At 45.6% G+C, this 25,000-nt stretch overlaps 1 protein-coding gene across 3 annotated transcripts in view; it reads left to right on the plus strand.

Annotated features, from left to right (window-relative positions):
- The window catches only part of LOC134447357 (transmembrane and coiled-coil domain protein 3-like), a 51,492-nt gene extending 26,949 nt beyond the window's left edge, over positions 1-24,543 (plus strand). For all 3 annotated transcript variants that reach the window (XM_063196788.1, XM_063196787.1, XM_063196789.1), the window contains exons 2-7: positions 11,390-11,743; positions 13,653-13,895; positions 14,472-14,648; positions 15,235-15,605; positions 18,009-18,144; positions 21,997-24,543. In XM_063196788.1, coding sequence (XP_063052858.1) covers positions 11,390-11,743; positions 13,653-13,895; positions 14,472-14,648; positions 15,235-15,605; positions 18,009-18,144; positions 21,997-22,302 — 1,587 coding nt within the window. In that variant the 3' untranslated portion in view covers positions 22,303-24,543. The remainder of the gene's footprint in view (positions 1-11,389; positions 11,744-13,652; positions 13,896-14,471; positions 14,649-15,234; positions 15,606-18,008; positions 18,145-21,996) is intronic.
- Positions 24,544-25,000: the final 457 nt, after the last annotated feature.

Consider the following 25,000-nt stretch of genomic DNA (forward strand, 5'->3'; position numbering starts at 1 on the left):
TCAAATTAATGACCAATTGGACATCCTTCTTGCCAGTTCAATGTCATTCGGGTGGTGCAGCTGTTCTCCTAATTGACAGGTCTTGGAGCCAATTAAAATACTCGATCACTCTGAACCCTAGTGGAGAATCCCGTGATAGGATGCATAACCAAAGCAATAGAATGGTTTTATTGATCTCTCTCTCTCTCTCTCTCTTTCTCTCTCTCTCTCTCTCTCTCTCTCTCTGTCTCTGTCTCTGTCTCTGTCCCTCTCCCTCTCTCTTGCTCTCTCCCTGTCTTTCTTTCTTTCTTTCTTCGTTTCTTTCTTTCTTTCTTTCTTTCTTTCTTTCTTTCTTTCTTCCCCTCTCTGCTCTGGGCTCTCTTCCAGTATCAGGCATATTGCATTAATCAACCAAGGAGTGGTATCTCATGAAGTCATATCCTGTGTGTGTGTGTGTGTGTGTGTGTCTTTTTGTGTGTGCGTGCGTGCGTGGTTTTGGGCACCGTCTTCCCCACCTAGCTTGCAAGGGGAGCGAAGGGAAGAGCGATATAGAAGTGAGCAGAGAGAGAGAGAGAAACAGAGAGAGAGAGAGCGAAGGGAAGAGCGATATAGGCTTTGGCATTCGTGCGGCGTCGGCGACTTTTTATTTTCCCCTCCTCTGCTGCCTTCCCGCTCGCGGAGCTGAGAGGGTTGCAACCTCTTGCCAAGGACAGGAATAACTTTTGCCCATTTTTGTCAGCAAGCAAGAAACTTTCTCTCTCACTCTCTCTATCTGTCTCTCTCTGTTTCTCTCTGTTTCTCTCTCTCTCTCTCTCTCTCTCTCTCTCTCTCTCTCTCTCTCTCTCTCTCTCTCTCTCTCTCCTGAAGATTCGCTGTGGTGCAGCAGTGCTAAGCTGTCCCCCCCAACCCCCAACTCCCCTGCCTTCCCATCTGTCAAAACATGGGCCATGTTTATCTTGTGAACTGTGTGCATGGTTCCTGTGGGCCATGTTTGTCTTGTGAACTATGTGCATGGTTCCTGTTGTCATAGGCAAAGGGCAAGCGTCTCGCAGCAGGTCAGCCAGACGTCTGCTTTACATCACGGCCTGTGTGTGTGCATTCTTTACTTCTGCACATTGAATTGTTCATTGGCATGTTTTGCATATACATTGAAGGACATGTCCCTTTTCCTCCATATACGTTGTCCCGTGTCAGTATATTTTTTGGCATTTTGATGCTCTCAGCACTGCACCCATTCACAGAGTACAGCTTTGTAGACTTATTTGGTGCGTGGAGGAAACTGCAGTGGACTTGTGTATGCACGACTGAAGTCGGCAGAGCTGTGAGTCATCACCGACGCCAGCCAGGGTCTTGCCATGGCATGTGAGCTGATCTCCCGTAACTAGACCAAGATGCAGATGTAGCGCACTGCCCTCCATGAGACATTACTTAGCGCAGTTTGTTTTCTTTGTTTTTCTTTTCCTCAGGGAAAGTTTTTCACAGTCCCTTCCCTTTGCAGATACCCAACATATTTCACATATTCATCACGCAGTCACGTACATGGGCATAATACAAACTGGAGACTTATTCAGTAGCTCAAGATGCAGATGTGGAACACTGTTGAGCACTTCATGGGCCTAATATTAAGAAGCTGGTTCAGGAGTAAAACGGGTTAAGTTAAGGTAGAGGTAAATCATCTAATAGAAGAGCCCGGAGTCATCATTTGAGGACTATTCTGTTATATGATTTACCTCTTAACCTGATTTACTCCTGAACCAGCCTTGTAGTATAGCACCCTGTTCTCCATGAATCATTACTTACTTGGCGTGGTTTGGTTTGGGGTTTTTTCTTTGTTTTTCTTTCCCTCAGGGAGTGTTTTTCACAGTCCCTTTGCAGATACCCAACCTATTTCACATATTCATCACACAGTCACGTACATGGGCATAATACAGACTAGAGACTTATTCAGGAGCTTTAGGACAGGAATGCATTACGCATATGGCTTTGTTTTGTTTGAGGTGAAAATGGATGAAGGTATCAGGTTCCTGATGTAACAGACTTCATTTGATCTGTCTGAATATTTTTCCAGATGCAGCAGAAGCTGTATAAACTCTACAAACAACCAGCATGTTTTCTTTAATCAAATGCAGAGTGCGGAGTTGGGAAGTAGGGAGTAAATCGATATATTATTTATGCTTGGCAAATTGAAACCTTCTTTGCACAGTGCTTCACAGCAGTGAATAGAGAGCCGGGCAGCAGCGTATCTCAACACACACAATAGGGGAATTGAAGTGCTTTACAAAAGCAGTGAGAATACCACAGAAGATTTGGTCTCTTTCCTCCTCACGTACCACACAAATGGGGTAGCTCGCTCGCTGCATACTGCACACAATAGACAGTCGTAACCTAGAGTGGTAAGTTGTTGTACAATAATAGGGAGAGTACCACAGAAGATTTAGTTTATTTTCTGCTCACATACAGCAGATATGCACGCTCAACATCACCACCCTGTCACCAGTCTGTCCTCCATGCAGAGCTAGAGAGACCCTCTAGGCACATAATGGAGAGAATTGAAACTGAGAATGGAAAGTATTTTACAATAATGAGACTACCACGAAAGATTTGGTCTCTTCTCTCCTCACATACAGCAGATATGCATTCTCACCATCACCACCACCCTGCCACCACTGCCTTTCCCCCATGAACAGTTTGAGAGACCCACGCACATAATGGAGAGAATTGAAACCGAGAGTGGAAAGTATTTTACAATAATACGAATACCACTGAAGATTTAGCCTCTTCTCTCCTCACATACTGCACGTATGCACTCTCACCACCACCAATACAGTCTGTCATCCATGTACAGTTGCACAGTCTAAGGGATGAACAGCTGGAGAGCCCAAATCAGGACGAATACAGTGTGAGCTATAATCCCCTTCTGTACAGTAAGGATGCACGAGAACGAACACAGACATTCTCTGTTCTCTGTCCCTCAAGCACTGTTCAACACACACACACACACACACACACACACACACACACACACACACACACACACACACACACACACACACACACACACACACACACACACACACACACACACACACACACAGGGCCGCTGACAGCTTTGTCCAGGCCAGGGACAAAATCAACTAAAATGGGCCCCCTTTCTCCCTGGGCCTGGGACAACTGTCCCCTTTGTTCCCACCCTGTCGACTCCCCTGCACACACACACACACACACACACACACACACACACACACACACACACACACACACACACACACACACACACACACACACACACACACACACAGATTGATTTCTGTTTGTCATATGTATTATGTGTACGTGTGTGCTGCTTGACACCTTAATTTCCTTCAGGATCAATAAAGTAACTGCGCTCTGCTATTTTACACGCGCGCACACACACACACACACACACACACACACACACACACACACACACACACACACACACACACACACACACATACACACACACACACACAGAGTCTAGTCTTGATTGAGCTGGAGGGTGTCCAGTGTTGCCTCCTGCAGTGCTGCTGTGCTACAGGCTTTAAAAACTCAATACTCTACCCCCACCCCCACCCCCCACCCTTAGCTCTTAGAGCTTAGCGATTAGCCTCCTCCTGTCCAGCCCAGGTGCAGTTAGACAGCCACCAGCCAGCCAGCCAGCCACTTCCACTAGCTATGACTCACCCCACGTCATACCATACTCCACTCCACTCACTCATTCATTCATTGAGTGTGTTTATATGCAGTTCAGTATCCCGAATATGAGGCATATCCCGGTTATGATCATATTCGGGATAAAGTGTGTGTATGAGCACAGAGCGTTATATCCCAGTCTGCATTCTTGGCCGTTATTGAATTCTCTTCAAATGTGTGTAGCCTGGATACCAGCAACAGCGTTCTATGGGAAGCCCCTGTGTTCGGGATAAGGTGTTTACATGCGTCAGTATCCCGACTTCTGACGGAATACTCCATCTAGCACATTCAAATTTCTCAGTATCCCGAATAAGGGCTTATTTCGGGACACTGAAGTCGGGGAAAGGTGTTTATTTGCTCAAACGCTAATTCAGGATACTTAATATCCCAATCATATTCAGGATACTGAACTGCATATAAAAGCACTCATTCATTCACCACCAGCAGAGTAGGCTACAGCCAGGGAAGCCCACAGGGTAGGGACAAAGGGGTCAGGTGTCCCGGGCCCAGGAAGAGGGAGAGGAAGAGGGGAGGGGGAAAGCAGAATTGGGTTCTTTCGGATGACCTCGTCCTGGGCCCGGACAAAGCTCTCAGCGGCCCTGGCTAGAGCACAGCAGTCAATCATCCAATCATGTAGCCACTAATCACGCCCTAATCACTGTACTGTGTGTTCAGAGGTGCTCCATCCATCCATCCATCCATCCATCCATCCATCCATCCATCCATCAATCATTTTTTCATTAACCCCCCACAGAAAACGAGGGAAGAAGGAAAAAAACAACAATGAAACAAAGGTAGCGTACTCAAGGCTTATGGCGTTGTGTAACCTTAAACAATTATTGGGGCTTGTGTGTGTGTGTGTGTGTGTGTGTGTGTGTGTGTGTGTGTGTGTGTGTGTGTGTGTGTGTGTGTGTGTGTGTGTGTGTGTGTGTGTGTGTGTGTGTGTGTGTGTGCGCGCGCGCGCGCGCGTGCGCTAGCGTGCGCGTGTGTGCATTGGCCATTCAGGGTGAGGCTGTGTTTGTGTCCACTTGTGGTGCATGTTGTTTGTGCAGGTAATTTAGAGGAACAAACAGCACAGCACAGCAGGGCAGCACAGGGCTCCACCCTAGACTGTCCTGTGGTAATAATAGCAGTCCAGGAGGGAAATGCCTGTTGTATACCGGGGAGGATTTACAGGCTCTGGGTAGGAAAAGTCTCCTGGCTGATGTGTTTTTTGGGTGTGGTGTGGTGAGCCAAGCCGAGCCCACTGGCTGTGCCGTGCCGTGACGTGACACACATATTAAGTTGATTGTGGTGCCGTGCGTGCATGGGGAACATGTGTGCTGCTTTTAATCCCACAATGCCATATTTGGTCTCAGTCCGTTTGTTTTTTTCCCCATGTCTCTGGTAATGCTTGTGTACGCAGGTAGCACGCACACACACATAGTCTTTCTCTGTGTGTGTGTGTGTGTGTGTGTCTCTCTCTCTCTCTCTCTTGCTCTGTCTCTCTCTGTCTTTCTCTGTCTTTCTGTCTCTCACTCTCTGTGTCTGTCTCTCGCGGTCTCTCTCTCTCTCTCTCTCTCTCTCTCTCTCTCTCTCTCTCTCTCTCTCTCTGTCTCTCTCTCTGTCTCTCTCTGTCTCTCTCTCTCTCTCTCTCTCTCTCTCTCTCTCTGTCTCTCTCTCTCTCTCTCTCTCTCTCTGTCTCTCTCTCTCTGTCTCTCCTTTTTCCCTGTGTCAAGCACGCCTCTCCTGAAGTGCACAATAGTAACCCCACTCAGTCATTACCACCATGTGCCGTTTGCTCTTACTAACCCTGCTAATGGATCACTTAGAACATGCTGCACACAGGCCCTTCATTAAAAACCACACAGTACTTAATGCATACTACTCTGCCCAACAAAGGCAAAATGCCATAACTACATATTTTGTCAAAATTGAGTATAGACTGAAAATGGTCTCCAATATTGTGATAAAGTCTTATGGTCCAAATGTGTCCTTAGCTATTGCTTAATTTTTTTGTCAAATTTGCAGTAACTACAACATCCAACCCAATACCAAGTCTTTGAACGCCTTTTTTTCTCAGTTTCAATGTTTCAATGGCATAATTACTGCCCTTTGCCTTGGTGGGGCAGTACTGTGGACTTGTTACCCAGGCCCCTCGTTGACACCCACCATACTTAATGCATACTGGGCTGGCCCAATTGAAGATCACCTTACCTCATACACACTGAGGTTGACATACCTTGGCTTATACAATGTTTTGCGTGGACTTCTTAACCAGGTTTAAAGGTGGGGAGAGAGCTGTTTAGTGTGAGGCCCCTGATCTGTTAAGAATTTGCCCATTCTGCAAGGTGCAGTGTACACGTACAGTAAGGTTACTTACAATGTACTCAGGGCTCTAAATTAACACACGCCAACACGCCAAACACGGGTGAAAATTCATTTTGGCTAGTAGAAAAAAATACCTACCCACCAATTTGGCTAGTAGCGCCAGAGTAGACTACAGTAAATTATGAACGGTAAATCGCTGCTATGACTAACGTTAGACGGCGAGATTTCCTACATTACCCATGGACACTAGCGTCACGACGTAGTCTCCCACCGTGGGCTTTCCAGTGCAGCGAGCGGCAACTCCATGCTGTTGCGCGCGCCAGGATTGAAAACATTTCAGACGACCAGCCTTCTGTCAGCTTCGCTGCCTGCGCTCACACTAGAGATGGGATTTATGGCTCTTTTATGGGATCCGGATCTTAGTGGCTCGTTCGTTTCAAAGAGCCGTTCAAAAAACTGGCTCTTTTGGCTCTTTTTAAAATTATTTATTCAGTGTTTAGAATGTAATATTTTGACTCCACCTCTGGGTAATTTTGTCAAAACAACAACTGATTATTCTCCTGCTTCTAAAGACTGTTTTTGCCACTCTTTAAGGCAAACCATTGTGTTTTTTCCCAAATTTAATTACTCACGTCGAGGTCACGTGCTTAAAATTAATGAAAAATGAACGAAAATGCGGCAGAGTGGCTCCCCCAGCTGTGATCCGGTTCCCATCGTTCACTTCTGGGAGCCGTTCAAAAGAACCGGCTCGTTCATGAACGACACAACTCTAGCCCACACTATTCTGATAGGCAGCATTCCTCCTAAGCTCTCGTCGCTTTCGCTACAACCTTTTTTAACGTCACTACTGCTATTATTACCATATGAACCTTGCTGTAACAGGCTGCATTTTTGAAGCAGCGAGGCCCTGACCGTTTCAATGACAGGAGGACTAACGCAGATTATGCATAGAGCTACTTCTGTTCTGTAGGCTATGTTTTGTGCGAGTGATGAGAATGTGGCGGGGGTTAGAGCAAGGTTCTGTGTGTTGGTGAATGCTAGTAGTAATTGTAACCGTAATAATAGTGACGTTAAAAAATGAGTGGTTGTGGAACGAAATAGCGACAAGGGCAGAGGAGGAGAGCTGACTGTCAGAGTAGTGTGACCGTAGCTGTCAGTTCAGTTGTCTTCTGAAATGTTCAGAGTCCTGGCGCAACTAAGTTGGAAAGCCCACGCCATCGGAAAGAAAAAAAAGCAGCCAACGACGAAGCTGTGGAAGTAACAAAGGACGCGAAGATTCCCGAGATATTATTTACTTTTAGTTAAACTAGGCTTCTTGTCATTTTGTTGCGCTCCTCCTCTCTCCTCTCCTTTTCCTTTCATCTCTTCTCCTTCCTTGGGGTGTGCGTATGTGAGGTTTTGAAGTGTTTGGCTGTGTGCTTGGTTATTGTATGTTATTATATGGTTGTGACGTCATCGGTCGAATGCTCCATTCATTTCAACGGGGCTCCCCAACGTTCGCACGTCTGTTATTTTTCGATAACGGACGGGTTGGTCTATAACAGACCGCTGTCAATGGCAACAAGACTTTTCACTGCTAAAGCGACTTTTCAACAAGACTCTAATCAGCTGCTGTGATAGACAACACCTGTTGTCCTGGCTACCTAGCTGTTGCCTAGCGGTGTTTCACAACGGCACTGTTTGCTCCGCGTCGGGGTCTAAAGATTCTCTCTGTCATGCTGCTATTCCACGGTAGCAACCTTCTCGCCGAACGTTAACCCTTACTTAAAGGTCTGTTATGTGAGTGGCTTGTGTGATGTGTTTCAGCTGTTTCCAGAGGAATTGAACAAAAACTAATCAAATTGATTAGGCCTAAGTAATGAAAGTAAAAATAAAGCAGAAGTTAAAAAATAATGAAAAAATATATAGTATAATATAATATGCTTATTATGTAGGCATATAGTAGCCTAGGCCTAGCCTATGCAGGCCTATAGTGTATCTGTGTTGAAGAAATAGTTGAACAAAATGACCATAATTTAAACAAATAACTAGCCTAATGCATAGTTTATTTTGGCGAGATTAAAAAAAAAATGGCTAGTTGAACTTCTGTTTGGCTGGTAAGAAAAAATGTCCACTAGCCAAATTGGCTGGTGGTGGAAAAAGTTAATTTAGAGCCCTGAATGTACTAGCAAGCCTAGTCTAGTGTGTCAACATAGTGTGATTTTAGATGGTCTAATATGTCTATGAAGGTCACACAGTTTCCCATACCCAAAACTGTAATTTTGTCCTCTCTCCATGTTTTGAATGCATGCCTTTGTGCATTGTGTGTGTGTGTGTGTGTGTGTGTGTGTGTGTGTGTGTGTGTGTGTGTGTGTGTGTGCGTGGGCGTGGGCGAGTGCGGGCGTGGGCGTGTGTGTGTGTGCCTGTCTGACAGGGAAGTGGTACTGCAAGGCAAGCTCTCTTGCACCTAAGTGCCTTGTTTGTGTAAGAAGGGTCATTCCCCGTGCATGTGGGCAGGGCACACACATCATTTTCACGGTGCTGAAATTTGTTTTTTTGCCATCGTAGGCATTGTGTGGACCTATTGGAAATAAATTGGCACACAGCTGGGAAGGTACGCTGTTAATATAACACAGGGCCATGCGTCAGAGGAGATGTACAGTATATGCACACATACATACACACCGAGGCCACAACATTATGCCTCCCCCCAGGGACACTGACAAGGAGGGACAAAGGGGTTAATTGTCCCGGGCCCTGGGGGATAGGGGGCCCAACATTGGGTCCTCATTACACTGAATGTATTGGGTGGGGGCAGGGCTTTCAGATGACTTTGTCCGGGGCCCAGCCAAAGCGGTCAGTGGACCTGCTCTCCTCCCCCTCCTATCCTTCTCACCCCCTTTAAGACCAAGGTCCATGTAGCGCTGTTGCTGCTCTAGTAGAAATCCCCTCTTCTGAAAGACAAATCTTATCAGGGCAAATCTACTGTGACGACGAATGGATTTTGTTCCCAAAACAGAAACGAAAAGCTGAGAGGGAGACTGTGCTGAAAGGGGCAAGGATGAGGAAGGGAAAGGAAGAGAAAGAAAGAAAGAAAGAAAGAAAGAAAGAAAGAAAGACAGAAAGAAAGAAAGAGAGAGATTGAGAGATGAAGGGAGAGAAAGGAGACAGACAGAGAGAGAGAGAGAAAGAGAGAAGGAGGGAGAGAAGGAGAAGGAGAGAGAGAGAGTAGGAGATAGAGGAAGTGAAAGAGAGCGAGGGATAGAAAGAGCGAGCGAGAGGGAGAGAGGAGGAGAGAGAAAGAGAGAGAGGAGGAAGACCGTGAGACATGGAGAAATAAACCAGCTGAGTGGATTTCCTCCAGAATGCCATTGTGCTGTGTCTGTGCTCATTATTGCGCCGCGTCTGTGAAATAGCTTAACCTGGTCGTGGCTCGGCCGCCCGCGCGACCGGCGTGTTCCCTGCGCCTGACTGGATACATTGTGTGCTTGAAATGGGGAGGGGACCAGCGCTATGGCATTATCATGGCCCACAAAAACAGGATGTTTCTCTCCTGCTTGTTGTACGACCCTTTTCCTTGAGACGGTCAGAGGGCTGGAGTGGGCGAGAAATAAGGCCCGGGCACTTTTGGCTTAAAGTGGTCTCTCATAATTAGCGGTGCAGAACTGAATCACCGGTGGGCATTGCACCCTCATTTCTGAAAATAGGAGCACAAGGGTGCAGGGTCCACCGGGAAATGGCCGGTATGCCAGATGGCCAGTCCTGCCCTGGACGGTTATGAAAGTGGAACCTGCCCCAGCTCTGAGGTCTCAGGATTGTTGCTTTCATGCGTGTTCTCTTAGAAAGGAAAGGTGGAGAGGGAGGGAGGGAGAGAAGAGAGGAAAGGTGGAGAGGGAGGGAGGGAGAGAGGAGAGGAAAGGTGGAGAGGGAGGGAGAGATGAGAGGGAGGGAGGGAGGGAGGGAGGGAAGGTGTAGAAAGAGAGAAAGCGGAGAGGAGAGGAGAGGACAGGAGTGCAGTGTTGGTGGGCTATTACGAAACCTTTTGTGTTCCTGCTGTGCTAAAACATTCTGCTCTTTATGTAACGCTGGCTGCTGAAGTGAAGTGCCTAAAGAGTACTTTGACACGGTGGTCTGTTTCCCTTTTCACTAGAGCAGACAGTCAGCTCTTGGGATGCCTCAATCACCACTGACTGCAACTTTTAAAAGACCCACTGAAAGAAAATGTGTGTTAGTGTGATCATCACACTGTTTTTTTTTCTTGTAGTATATTCTGAGGAAAATTAAAGTAGAGATTATTCTGAAACCTAGGGGCCCCATAAGTGTCTTGCCCTGGGGCCCTGTGGGCAATAGGTTCCGCCACTGCTTGGACATAATGTAAAGTAGAGATTATTCTGAAACCTTGGACACACTGTATAATGTTGTGTAAGTCTACTCTAGTAGGCACTTAATCATGCAGATTTAGCCAGATAGCCTTCAGTCCAGCAGGATCAGGATCAGTGGCATCCTGCAGTGAAAGGACATCTTAAAAAGGCCCATCTCTTATTAGTATACGACCAGAGATTCAAAATAATATGATTAGTGTTTAAGCCCTAAATACCTGGAGCATTACTGTGTGCATCTATGTGAATGCAGCAGACGCACTCGGCCTCCCTCCCTCCCTCCCTCTCTTTTTGACCCTCTGTACTTTTGACTGAGGCTTTTTCCAGCTTCTTACCTCTTTATCTGTGTGTGTGTGTGTGCGTGTGCGTGTGCGTGTGCGTGTGCGTGTGCGCGTGTGTGTGTGTGTGTGTGTGTGTGTGTGTGTGTGTGTGTGTGGGTGCACAGTTGTGTGTATGCACATCTGTGTGTGTGTATGGTTTGTTCCAAATGGATATTAGACTTGAAGTGTGTGTGTGTGTGTCTGTGTCTGTGTCTGTGTCTGTGTTTGTGCGTGCGTGTGTCTGTGTTTGTGTGTGTGTGCGTGTGCGTGTGCGTGTGCGTGTGTGTCATCATCTTTTGATGCAGCATAGCGATAGAGACTGTATAATGTGGAACAAATACATGAAAATCTAAAATGTATTGGTGTCTGTCTCTCCTCAGAGGGAGCATAGCAAGGGAGGCTACAAATAGTATAAGATCATGATGTACTCGTATGTCTGTCTCTCTCTGGTCTCAGAAGCCACATAACAAAGGGAGGGTAGGTAATGCAGAATAACTACAAAATCTCACTCTTTCTCTCCACCTCTCTCTCTTGCTCCCCCCCCATCTCTCTCTCTCTCTTGCTCTCTTCCTCTGTCTGTCTCTCCATCTCTCTCTTTTGCTCTTGCTCCCCCCCCCCACTCTCTCCCTCTCTTACTCTCTCTATCTATCTATCTATCTTTCTCTTTCTCCCCCCCCCCTCCCCTCTCCCTCTCTCTCTCCTCATCAGATGGAGCGTAGCGAGGGAGGCTACGTGCTCAGCATCCCAGTACCGGTGATGCGTCGCGGGGGCTCGGACACACACCTGGAGCTGGAGCGGAGCACCTCCTCCGCCTCCTCCCACTCCCAGCACCACAACACCTCTTCCTCCTCCCAGCACCACAACACTTCCTCCTCCTCCTCGCCCTACGCCCACCTCCCGGACTTCCGGCGCTCGCGCTCCAGCCTGAGTAGCCTGCAGCAGAAGATCCTGAAGGTGACGGAGCAGCTGCGCATCGAGCAGACGGAGCGCGACAAGGACGTGGCCGAGTACCTCAAGCTCATCAACAGCGCCGACAAGCAGCAGGCCTCGCGCATACGACAGGTGAGCTGAACACCTTAACAAGCTACACAACAAGGCAAACTACACAGCGCCGATCATACGACAGGTGAGCTGACAAGCAGCAGGCCTCGCGCATACGACAGGTGAGCAACAGGCCTCCCGCATACGACAGGTGAGGTGACCACCTTAGCAAGCTACAAAGCACGGACCATACGACAGGTGAGCTGACACATACGACAGGTGAGCTGACCAGCAGCATGCCTCATGCATGCGACAGGTGAGCTTGCGCATACCTGTAGCACATAGCAAGGTACATAGCGCCGACCATATGACAGGTGAGCTGACCACCTTAGCCAGCTACACAGGATCACACATACGACACGTGAGGTGGCCACCTTAGCAAGCTACACAGCACCGACCATATGACCGGTGAGCTGACAAGCTGCAGGCTTCACGCATACGACAGGTGTGCTGACCACCTTAGCAAGCTACACAGCACCGACCATACGACAGGTGAAGTGGCCACCTTAGCAAGCTACACAGCACCGACCATGCGACAGGTGAAGTGACCACCTTAGCAAGCTACACAGCACTGACCATACGACAGGTGAGGCGGCTACCTTAGCAAACTACTGTACACATCAAGGCAAGCAGCCGACCTCGCGCATATGGAAGGTGAGGTGGCCATACGTATCTCCCTTATCTTATGTACTGTACCTGTTAATTGGAGGTAGTTAATAAGTTACTATGGTAACTTAATTGGAGGTACAGTAGTTCATCACCTTAGCAAGTTACACAGCAAGGCGAGCAGCAGGCCTTGTGTATATGACAGGTGAGGTGGCCACCTAGTTTCTCCCTTGTCACACTATTATTTCAAAGAGTTTAAAAGTTTATGAATAGATGTTGTTAATCATCTTCACAAGTGATATGGCGTCACTAATAGGTGAAGGAAGACTTTCGATCGTCCCTAGTTGTCTCTGGACTAAAAACCGCATTGCAATATCTGAGTAGACATCCCTTCATACAAAGTCTCTCAAGTCGCGACAAGCAGGATTGCATTACAAGCCATAAGATAATCTGACTTCTAAATGTTTTGTTTTGGGGCTTTTTTATCCTTTCTTTAGATAGTACAGTGAAGCTGGAGAGAGGAGGTGAGACAATGGGACAATGTTGGGGACACTGGCTGGACTCAGACTTACTCAAACCTGGGTCCCCATGGGCATGCATGCAAGCCCATATGTTGGTATCTTGGTGCACTGTGCCACAGCCATAAAGTGCCCCCCATAATCTGACATGTATTTATGCACATTTTGTATCAACTGCTGGCGCTCTGAAATGAAATTCATTCAAAGCGTGAGGGGATTGTATAGATTTTCAAGCAGGCTCCTATGAGGGCTTAGTCTGCCTTTCATGTCCTGTACTGTGACCTTGGTACCATGAAAGGCACTTCAAATAGAATTCATTATTACTATTGCAATGACTGTCTGTCTGTCTGTCTGTCTGTTTGTCTGTCTGTCTGTCTCCTTGTCTGCCTGATCGCCTTCAGTGTTTTGGGTCACCTGCCGGTGGGATTGGCCATGGGGCCAGGCTGCCTTCTCTGATTGGCCAGGGGGCCAGGTTGCAATCACTGATTGGTCAGGGGCCCAGGTTGCCATCTCTGATTGGCCAGTGGGCCAGGTTGTCATCTCTATTTGGCCAGGGCAGGGGCCAGATTGCCATCTCTGATTTCTGATTGGCCAGGGGACCAGGTTGCCATCTCTGATTTCTGATTGGCCAGGTGGTCAGGTTCTCATCTCTGATTGGCCAGGGGGGCAGGTTGCCATTTCTGTTTGGCCAGGGGGCCAGGTTCCCATTTCTGATTGGTCAGGGGGGGCAGGTTCCCACCTCTGATTGGCCACGGGGGGCAGGTTCCCTTCTCTGATTTCTCATGTTATTATTATTCTGTCTGTAGGTGTTTGAGAAGAAGCACCAGAAGTCCACGCAGACCATCGCCAACCTGCAGCGCAAGCTGGAGCAGTACCACCGCCGCATGAAGGACTCGGAGGGCCACCAGCACAGCCACAACTCCTCCAACAACGCCTCCCCTGCCACCTCCCGCCACAACAACTCCACCACGTCAACAGGGGGCAGCAGTAGCACGGGAGCCTCTCCCTCCCTCTCCCACTCCACGCCCAACCATGCCCCTGGCAGCAAGGTTTTGGAATAGATGTTTTATTGCATAGTACTTTGTAGTAGTAGTAGTAGTAGTAGTAGTAGTAGTTTAAGAGATTTTATTTGTACTATTATTACTATTTCTTATGTGTTAATACTAATCTGTACTCCATAGCAATAACAACAACTGCATATGTATAGCACAACTCGGACAAACATGCAGCTCAATGGCATTTATCAGATTGATTAAAAAAACATTGTATTGGCAATATTTAGGAGATAACTTTAAGAAACTCCCGCATACTGACCATTTCGCTGCGCAATGATTGCCTGATGAAGGTCTAGTACCGAAATGTTGTTTATTAAAGAAAGAACAGCGAAATGGTCAGTGTGCGGGAGTTTCTTTAAGTTGTTTGCTGAGTGACCCATGGGCCATCTCCGACGCACCTGCCAGCTGAGGTGTGCGAAAAAATTCGAAGTTTAATATTTAGGAGATGCCAGGTAATACTTTCATACATTGCACTATGTGCACTTTAAAGAGATGCTTTACTGTGCTGCTGTGTATAATGATGATAATATTCTATTCTGTTGTGTTGTGCTCTGTTCTGTTTTATTCTAGATTCGGGACCTGACGGGCAGTGGACGGCACCCGACCCTGGACAAGATCAAGACCATCGGGCCTGGCGTCTCCCTCTCACCCCCCTTCTTCTTCAGCAAGCCGCGAGAGTTCGCCAACCTCATCCGCAACAAGTTTGGCAGCGCCGACAACATTGCACACCTGAAGACCTCACTGGAGGTCAGCTCCGACATGACTCTTCTTCCTTTGATAGGAATTGTAAACCTGCCAGTTCACCTGCACTCAGCACTAGGGCTGTAACGATATTGTATCAAAACGAGAAATCGTGATACACAGAGTCACGATACTGTATCGCGATACACGGAGGCAGTATCGTGATACGCCCTTTTTGATACGCCGTTTTGATACCCATCAGCGCAGAAAACAACCACATGATATGGAGTGATAGTGCTTCCAAGCATCATCATTATTAATAATGATTAATAATCATTATAAAAAAATAATTATTAATAGCCTCTTGTAACCTATTCTACCTATAAACTGTCATAGTTTTTATTCATAAAGTTTATAATGTTGGCAAATGTGAAATCGTGGGGTGTATCGAACCGTAGGGCATGAATCATGATATAAACCATATTGTGAGTTGAGTGTATCGTTACAGCCATAAGGCTTTGTCACAAGATTAAGGTGGTGATAAGAAAACCATTTTTAGTATAAACGCAATTGTGTCAAAATATGTAGTTCCTTCACTTTGCCTTTGTTGTGCAGCATAAACAGCTTACGGACGCTGTCTTCATTTCTGTAGGTGCCCTCGGGCTTCCAGCAGGAGGGCGCGGCCGAGGCCAGCCGATCGCTAAGCAACAGTGCCAACCTGGTTGACAAGGTTGGAGGGGGCGGGGGTGGCGCCTCCAACAACCCCAGCGATGACGAGTGTTCCACGGGCACCTCGGTGTCGGCAGACAGCAACGGGAACCCCCTGGGCGGGCCGGGCTCTGGGGTGGGGGCCGGGGGAGGAGGAGAGAGCCTGCACGGGGGCCGCGTGGACCTCCTTCTGGAGGAGATGCGGGAGATCAGGGAGGCGCAGGGCAGTCTGGCCCACGACATGGAGGGCCTGAAGGAGCGCTTCAAGACGGACTACAGCTTCCTCACCGAGACCCTGCAGGAGGAGAGATACAGGTACTGCAGTAGTTGCCTGATTATCATCGACTTTCAAATCTCTGTTCGAGACGTTTCCCAAACGGTATGCATGACCCACTTCCCTCGGTTTGCTACTAAGTTAAAACCAAAGATTTTCTTAGTCCCAATGGAATGTCTCTGCACTGCATGGCCTGGCTACTGCAGTGGTGTAATCTACTTTTTTGTAGTGGGAATACTCTATGTTTGGGCAGGCATAGGTGCATTGGTTCCCAAACTAGGGGTTGCGGCCCCTCTGGGGCTGTGAAGGGAAGAGAATGTTTCAGAGGCGGAGGAGATGTTTCCTGTTCAACTGGCGGAGAAGCCATATGGACATGGGTTTACAGACGCAATTTCTGAATGAATATTGATATTGAAAGGCTTGGATAGGACAGTGAATACAAACAGGAAAGTGGGAGAGAGAGGTAGGACATAAAACTGAAAGTTGCATGAGCGTCACTCCCGGTGTAAGTGATAAATAGATGCGGCAGCCGGCATGAAACATAAAACCACACAGATGTGTCTCCCAGTCAAAATGGGTTAATAAATCTCAGTCTAAATTCACACTTCGACATGTGACTGTCACCTGAATAGCGGTTGCACTGCAGGTGGGGAAAGAACCCAAAGAGTTTAGTTGTACGTAAGCTAAAGCTGTTGTATTGTAAGCTGTTTGTCTTTGGATATCTTGCATTTCGATGAATGAGGATGTTCACACACCGGTGAGGAGGGGAGGGCGGGGTGTTAGGAGAGGGTAGGGGTAGGGAGGAGAGGAGAGGGGAGGGGGAGCGTTGCACCTAGTGACCCCTAGTTGCCATCTCATTAAAATGTAAATATATCTTGCTGTGCTGCGCTGTGCTGTGGTCATCTGCATTCATCTGCAATCTCCTGCTGCATTGTGGGCAGCATTCAGCCATCAAAGTTGAATATTAAAAAAGAAAGAATAGTGACTTAATCCCCATGTTGATTACTCTCTTTCTTTCTCTCTCTCTCTCTCTTCCTCTCTCTCTTTCCCTCTCTCTCTTTCGCTCTCTCTCTAGCTCTGTCTCTCTCTATCTCTCTCTTTCTCTCTCTTTCTCCCATTTACTGTTTTACTCTCTCTCTTTCTCATTCACTGTTTTGCTCTCCCTCTGCCCCATCTGTGACTTTTTTTCTCTCTCACCCAATTTCTCTTTCACTCTCTCCTTCTCATCCCCATCTGCTTCACTCTCTGTCTTCCTGTCTTTTCTGCTTCTAATCTTTTTTTCTCTGTAACTTGTCATTGTCAACCAGTGAAAATGATACAATAATTGGCTTAAATCTCCATCTTCCTCTTTCTTCCTCTCTCTCTCTCTGTCTTCCTGTCACTCCCTGGTTCTACAGAACCAGTGAAAATAATACAATACAAGAGTGTTGGCTACTATATTCTCTATCCCAGTGGGCCTTGAATTAATTTTGTACTAATCAAAATAATATTAATTTGTGTGTTAACTATGTATTTGAGTCATATGGTTAATTGGGTCAGAGGTGGATTGTGAACATTTCAAGTGGGCCCCAAGTTAGAAAAAGTTGGGAACCTCTGCTCTATCCTCTCCCTCTCCCTCCCTGTGTACCGGTAGGTATGAAAGACTAGAGGACCAGATACATGCTCTCCTGACCCTCACGATCTCCTGTCTCCCTCTCTCCCTCCCTGTGTACCGGTAGGTATGAAAGACTAGAGGACCAGCTAAATGCTCTCCTGACCCTCACGATCTCCTGTCTCCCTCTCTCCCTCTGTGTAGTTATGAAAGACTAGAGGACCAGCTAAATGCTCTCCTGACCCTCACGATCTCCTGTCTCCCTCTCTCCTGTCTCCCTGTGTAGTATGAGAGACTAGAGGACCAGCTAAATGCTCTCCCTCTCCCTCACGATCTCCCTCTCCCTCATGCTCTCCCCTGTGTAGGTATGAGAGACTGAAGGACCATCTAAAATGTTCTCCTGTCCCTCTCGATCTCCTGTCTCCCTCTCTCCCTCTGTGTAGGTATGAAAGACTAGAGGACCAGCTACATGCTCTCCCTGTCCCTCTCGATCTCCTGTCTCCCTCTCTCCCTCTGTGTAGGTATGAGAGAATATAGGACCAGCTAAATGCTCTCCCTCTCCCTCACGATCTCCTGTCTCCCTCTCTCCTGTCTCCCTGTGTAGTATGAGAGACTAGAGGACCAGCTAAATGCTCTCCCTCTCCCTCACGATCTCCCTCTCCTTCACGCTCTCCCTCCCTGTGTAGGTATGAGAGACTGAAGGACCATCTAAAATGTTCTCCTGTCCCTCTCGATCTCCTGTCTCCCTCTCTCCATCTCTGTAGGTATGAGAGACTAGAGGACCAGCTAAATGCTCTCTTTCTCTCCCTCACAATCTCCTGTCTCCCTCTCTCCTGTCTCCCTCCCTGTGTAGGTATGAGAGGCTAGAGGACCAGCTAAATGACCTGACGGAGCTGCATCAGCATGAGATGGCTAATCTGAAGCAGGTGCTGGCCAGCATTGAGGAGAAGGTGGCCTACCAGGCTAATGAGAGGGCCAGAGATCTCACGGTACGCCAACAACACTCAACACTCATATTCTTATCTTTACTGGGTATAAATGGCCTACCAGGCTAACGAGAGAGAGACAGAGATCTCACGGTACGCCAACAACACTCCAGCACTCCACATTATTGTTCTGTTCATATTCTTATCTTTACTGGGTATAAATGGCCTACCAGGCTAACGAGAGAGAGACAGAGATCTCACGGTACGCCAACAACACTCCAGTTATTAGTACACTCCATCCATTATTAATCTGTTCGAATATTCTTATCTTTACTGGATATAAATGGCCTATAATGAAATACAAAAGTAAAAAAAATGGTGCTTTCGAAACTCTTCATCTTTAATTCAGAATTAACTTCAATAAAACTTAATTCCTCTTTGGAAACATGTTAACACTTTTGAATTAAATGAAAGTGCAATGTAAACTTGATGGAACTATTTAATTCTGAATTATTAATTTGGAATTAAAAACATCATTGTAGGCCCTACCGTGGCTGATATGGTAGGGCACACGTTTACCACTCGGCCGACCCGGGTTCGATTCCCAGTCCAGGTCCTTTGCCGGTCCTTCCCCATCTCTCTCTCCCAGCTCACTTCCTGTCTCTCCTCCACTCTCCTGTCTCACAAAAACCAATAAAGGCTGAAAATCCCCCAAAAAAAATACTTTAAAAGAAAAATCATGTAAATGTGGCTATTCCTATCTTAACTGGACATAAATTCAAGCAATTTATACAATACTGTATGTATACCGCTATTTTGATACAAATATACTGTATATTCAAATGAAGGGTTTCATTGCAAAACGGTGTATCCACCATTTTTGACTGTTGCATTTTATTATTGAAAATGACTATTCAGAGGTCCTACCACCTTTGTGTGAATTCTTTCCATTCAAATATTTTGGGAACATACTTTTTAAACATAGTTAAATGCATTTTGCAATGCAATGCAATGGAATGCCCGATACAAAATGTCAATTTCCCAACATTCTACAAAATGGAGATACACCGTTTTGCAAATAAACCCTTCAAATATAGATTCAAAAACACTCAACCTTGTTCTTATCTTTACTGGATATACAGTAAAGAAAACAATATGTATACGTGCGTACAGCTACATTGATATCATCAGCCACAACCAGCCTTGTTCTTATCACATGAAGGAGAGATTATAAGCATCGTAATATAATTATCAGCACAATGTAAATGAGAGAATATTTTGTGTAGATATAGCAATAGTAATTTCATCATATAGTGTGTAGTGATATTGTGAGGTTCCAATTTCCCAGACCGATGACTCATAGAACTGCACATTCGGGACTTTTCGAGGTAGAATAATTATAGATATATGCTGAGGTGTCAAAAGTAAAATTAAATTTGTGGTGTAAGTATAATACTGGCCCATGATATTACATCGGTCTTACACCATTTAGTCCACTGTACCTAAAGAGGTAGATGGACTGTTATTACTGAAAAACACTAAAAACCTACAAAGAACCCACCACAACCTTCATCCAACCAGCCCAGAGTTAGCTGATCTTAAGACACATACACTGGTCTACTGGTGCCTGTTTTGGAAAAAATAAACATTTTCTTTTACTTTTACTTTTGGCATCTCTTGATAAACAGTATGTGCACTAGGATGATAAAGAGATGCGAAGAATTAATGTTATGTCCAGGACTGAGCTTAGAGCAACCTTACTTCCGATAAATATTAGGCTACAGAACTTCTGTGGGTGTACCGTATGCCCTCTATGTAAGGTCAGCCATTGTTAATATTCCTCAGTCAGAAGTGCTCAGAAGTATTTCCCTCTAATCATCACTTTGGATCACAAACAATATATAGAGACAGATATCCTGTCTGTCTTCAGCCTGCAGAACTTGTTTTGTATTCTCAGTTGCAATGGAATATTTGGTATTCAGTCACCATACTCTGTCGTCAGGCACCTCTCTCCCCTAACTGAAATCGGTTCGCAGTCAGGTGTCAACGGTGATTTAAATTGCTAATGTGTAGTGTCTAACCACCACTTCACAAAAACAAAATGATGTATTGCCCACACAGACAGACACCTTGAAAAGGAGCACATATCAGAATTACAAAGGGACATTTCGTCTAAGTTACTTAAAGTGGACCTCCTATGCAAAACTGACTTTTTGTGGGCTTTTGCAGTAACATCTCTGCTCTTCTTATAAACACACCATCATAGAAGTAGTAAAAGTATGAATGAGTCATGTGTACTTGCATACATAAGGAATTCAAGTATAGCATATCTTATAGCACCAAGTATAGCAGATCAGCATAGCCATGTAGCGATTCAATGGATTCCAGAGGAAATGGGAAAAGTACAGCTTACAATCTGACAAGAGCGCCAATTGAAAGTCCTATTCCCACATATTGTGAAATATTCAAAATAACAATATACCAAACACAGCACAACTACCGTGGGACTTTGAACAACGAACGGCGAAATGAAAGAGAGTAGTGCAAGAAGAGTGATGAAACTGTAATGCAATACGGCGTTAGAGTTCAATGCTTGGGGAAGTAGGAAGCACACATCTGATCAGCAGTTCAGTAAAGTGATAGCAGTGAGGTACGGTATGTGTTACCTGGATGATCTGTCAGGTGTGGTGGTGTGGTGTAGGCCTGTCTTATTATCTACGGCCTTGATTAAATTACAAACCTACTGCTGAAGTGAGCGACAGGCGTTGGTGTCAAGCTAATGTATTCAGGCCTTGTTGCCAAGCAAACGTTTTAGAACGTTACTGTTGTCAAGCTATCCATTTAAGCTTGTTGTCAAGGTATTGATTTGCCTCTGTCTGTCTTGAACTCTCTGGTCACTTTAACCCTTTCCTGTCCTGTCATTAAATACAGTTTCTTTCTTTTCTGTCTTACCTTGCTCAAAGATTCATCATTGCTGTCAGTTTGTAACATCATATTGATGCTCCAAGTTGTAAAGTGAGGAGGGGTTAGGTTTGTTTTCTAAGTACATTAGCACAGGGTTATGTAGAGTAGACGCACATACCCAACGCACAACATGCCAGAGGCTACCCCAGCTCTGGGCCAGCTCAGACAGTAGTGCAGTAAATAGTCACGAAGGAGGAGAGTCTTAACTTGCTTCTTGAAGAGTCATCTCTCTCAACCTTCACGGAGCAAGTAAAGACTCTTTTCTTTCGTCACTGCTCACTGCACTGATGTCGGAGCTGGTCGTTTTCGCTTGGGTATGTTACACACACTGAGGAAGGTAGATCACAGAAACGTGCTTCTGTAAATAAAAAAAAGTTTATCTGTTGTGCTGCCTTTTTCTGTGTTTTTTTTACTCTTAACTTCAGTAGGCCTATATGTTACACACTGTGTTAAGAAGAACAGAAAATACATCTGTAAATAATAAAAAAGTAGTTAACCCATCATGCTGACTTGTTCTTGTTATGTGCTTAAACATCAAGGGTGCCATCAATGCCATCAATACTAACTGCGGCACTTGTATGTTATTATTAGTGAAAAAAAGCCGCACTCTCGGGTGTAACTCTTGTAGTTTTAATCTAGCGGGTTAGCATGACAGACGGACTTTTCGGCCAAAGCCTTCTTCAGTGTCACTGGATTACAACTACAAGAATTACACCCGAGAGTGCGGCTTTTTTACTAATTATGAACTTTGCTGTTTGCATGCACCCAAAGACCTTGTAAGAAACATTTGGGAGTTGAGCGCACTTTCTACAAAAAAACGCACTGTATGTTACACACTGTAAAGTAGTACACAGAAACATCCTAGTGTGAATAAACAAAGTAGTTAATCCATAATGCTGCCTTGTTCTTGTTTTTTTTTATAACCCTTTCTGGTCTGCTTTGTCGCTAAAGGATGCCCTGGAGGCGTGCCAGACGCGGGTGTCGAAGCTGGAGCTGCAGCAGCAGCAGCAGCAGGCCGTCCAATGGGAGAGCAGCGGGGACGCCCGCGTGCTCCTGGGACGCTGCATCAACATCCTGTTAGCGCTGGCCACCGTGGTGCTGGTCTTCGTCTCCACCGCGGCCAAGTTTACGGCGCCCATGCTGCGTAGCCGCCTACACCTGCTGGCCACCACGCTGGGCCTGCTGCTGCTGGTCTTCTGTTGGAAGCACTGGGACCAGCTGCAGTGTGTGGTAGAGCGCCTCCTGTTGCCATCCTGAAGGAACTGCATCCTAGTGGTGGTGGATGATTTGTTTTTGGGAAGAACGTTACACACTTGCTAAGAGCTGTGAGTTAAGATGGCAAGACAATGAAAGCAACATTATCATTGTTAATAGAACATCGTCGTCGTCGTCATCATCAAGCATAACCACTCAGGAAGGAAGCCTACAGTCCTATATCTAGGGACCTTCCAAGGACACTTGCCTTAGAGCACCCCCTGCTGCCTGCCAGGGGGAACTGCACCCTTATAGTGGATTACTATTCAAGAGATGTGTTCAACCCCAGCTAAGGAAGTTCACGGAAAGTGTAGAAAGAACTACGACCTGATCAACAGATTATGAACACTCTTAAATAGTTTACTGTGTTTTTATGTGATTGATGGCATGTCCAAAACGAGCAGGTTTCGTCCAAAAAAACAAATCCTAAGACACTGGGGGACAGCGTTGTGGACGACCGTTCATCTTGGATATGCCATCAACCAAATAAGAAAGCAAGAAATGGTCACTGAGTGGATGTCTATATTCCTTGATCTGGGAACAAAGAGTTACGAGGGTCGTGAGCATGTGTAATGGCAGCCCGGTGAAGGCAACAGCATCGTTAACTACATCATAGTCCTCATCTATAAACACTCAGGAAGGAAGCCTTCAGTCCCATCTAGGGACCTTAAGAGGACTCTTGTTCAAGGACTTAAACGTTGCTTGTAGGAATGAGGGAACAAAAATATTTTTTTGTCACAGAAGGACCAACACTGCAAGAAACAAAAAAAAATGTAATGCAAACTCATCTTTTGTGTTCTACATTTGTTTTCTAACACCCACAAGAATTTATTTTTGTGACAGACACCGCAACACTGCAAGGAAAAAAAAATGTGATGCAAACTCATCCTTGTGTTCTACGTGTGTCTTCTAACACCCTTTTCGTAGTTCTTTTTAATTTGTTTTCTGTTTCTCTTTGTTTCTTTGTTTCTCATCTCTGTGTCTGCCTGGAGTTGGGATGTGTTATTGTCTAGCACAAGACTGGAGGTGTTTGTACGTACAGTATGTGTCTGTTTTTAATTGGACCAGTGGAGACAAGTGCAATATCTATGACTTTTAAGACCTCTTTTTTATAAAGAATTTAACAAACGAACAAAAAAAACATTAGGACCTGTATGCATGTTTTTAACCAACTTACTATCAAACACTTACTGAGGCACATGATGGAGAGAGAGAGAGAGAGAGAGGGGGTATTGAGATCAGGATTAGGATGAGGTGGTGAGGTGGTGTGTATTCACCATTGACAGTAAATTCTATTTACTCTCAATGGTATTCACGCAAGTCCATTTCCACCTCAGTGGTAGGACATTGCTTTGGGGCCCAGATTGTGCTGTGAAGTTATTATCTAATCACCTATATCACCTAATATGGACACCTACTGGATACAGGGGAAACCGACAGGGGCTGATAAAGGGGTCAGTTGTCCATGGCCCAAGGATGTGGAGGGGGCCCAGAATTGATTCCTTATTATATTGCACATGTACAGTATTGGCCAAACGTTTGGACACACCATGTCAATTCAACGCATTCTCTTTATTTTTGCGGCTATTTAGAGTACATTGTAGATTCTCGCGGAGCCACAGAAATAAAATAATGCATTGAATGAGAAGGTGTGTCCAAATGTTTTGCCTAGACTGTATGTATTGACTGGTGGGCCCTTTCAGATGACTGTCCTGGGTCCATCCAACATTATCACCGGCCCTGGACCTGATAGTGCTCACCACCACCACATCACATTCACTCCAGGAGAATGACATGGAAGAATAGAGCCTATTGAGTATACGTTTTGGCTTACTTTTGTCCACTTACAAGACAAACTGTAGATGAAAACGATTGGTTAGCAGAGGGAATGACAGAAAGAACTCTATAAGACTTTGAAACTCTCTGACCTTGCTCAATGACAGGGATTGAAACCACTGGGTAAGTGGCTGTCTGGTGCCTGTTTTTTTTTTTTTTTGGTGAGAAAGATCTAGGTTTCCATGGAAACGTTTACTGTGAGACATTACCTCTCGACTGCTTATAGCTGTGGAGTATTTTTATACAACTGTGGAAATTCCAAATAAAATGCAAGGCTACTTTATACTAAATATGATGTCTGTTTTGAATTTTGAACTGGATTTATACTTACATTTGTTGTGCACATTGTTGGTTATAGCCATTAGGCCTACATATCTGTTGTAATTTGCTATAAACACTTTACATTGACCAATGTTGAAAATTTTTGATGCCGTTAACATAAGTGGTTAATTTTGTAAACAAATCCATTTGGGCCTTTTGATTACACTTATACAGAGTTTTAGCTCTCCAAAATGGATATTTTTTTAATTTCTAAAACACAGTTCTGTCACAATGGTGTTTTTTTAAAGCAATCCACATGCCATTTTTATATGTAAATGGATAAATATATATCTGTTGCCAAGGCCTAAATTCAATCATGATTCTCTACAACAATCAGTTCAATTATTAAGCCAATTAGTTGGCACTGTCCACAGCCGATACGCACTTTATTTCATGACAAACGAAGATCCCACTGTGGATCAAAACGTTGCCGTTTGTAATGAAATAAAGTTTATATTCTTTGAAGATCATGCCCAGTGTGCGGACATTTCTATCACACTGTGTACCACTTTTTTATGGCACCTCGATTACTGTTTATGTGGAT

Source organism: Engraulis encrasicolus, chromosome 4 (genome assembly GCF_034702125.1).
Source record: "Engraulis encrasicolus isolate BLACKSEA-1 chromosome 4, IST_EnEncr_1.0, whole genome shotgun sequence".
Classification (NCBI taxonomy): Eukaryota; Metazoa; Chordata; class Actinopteri; order Clupeiformes; family Engraulidae; genus Engraulis; species Engraulis encrasicolus.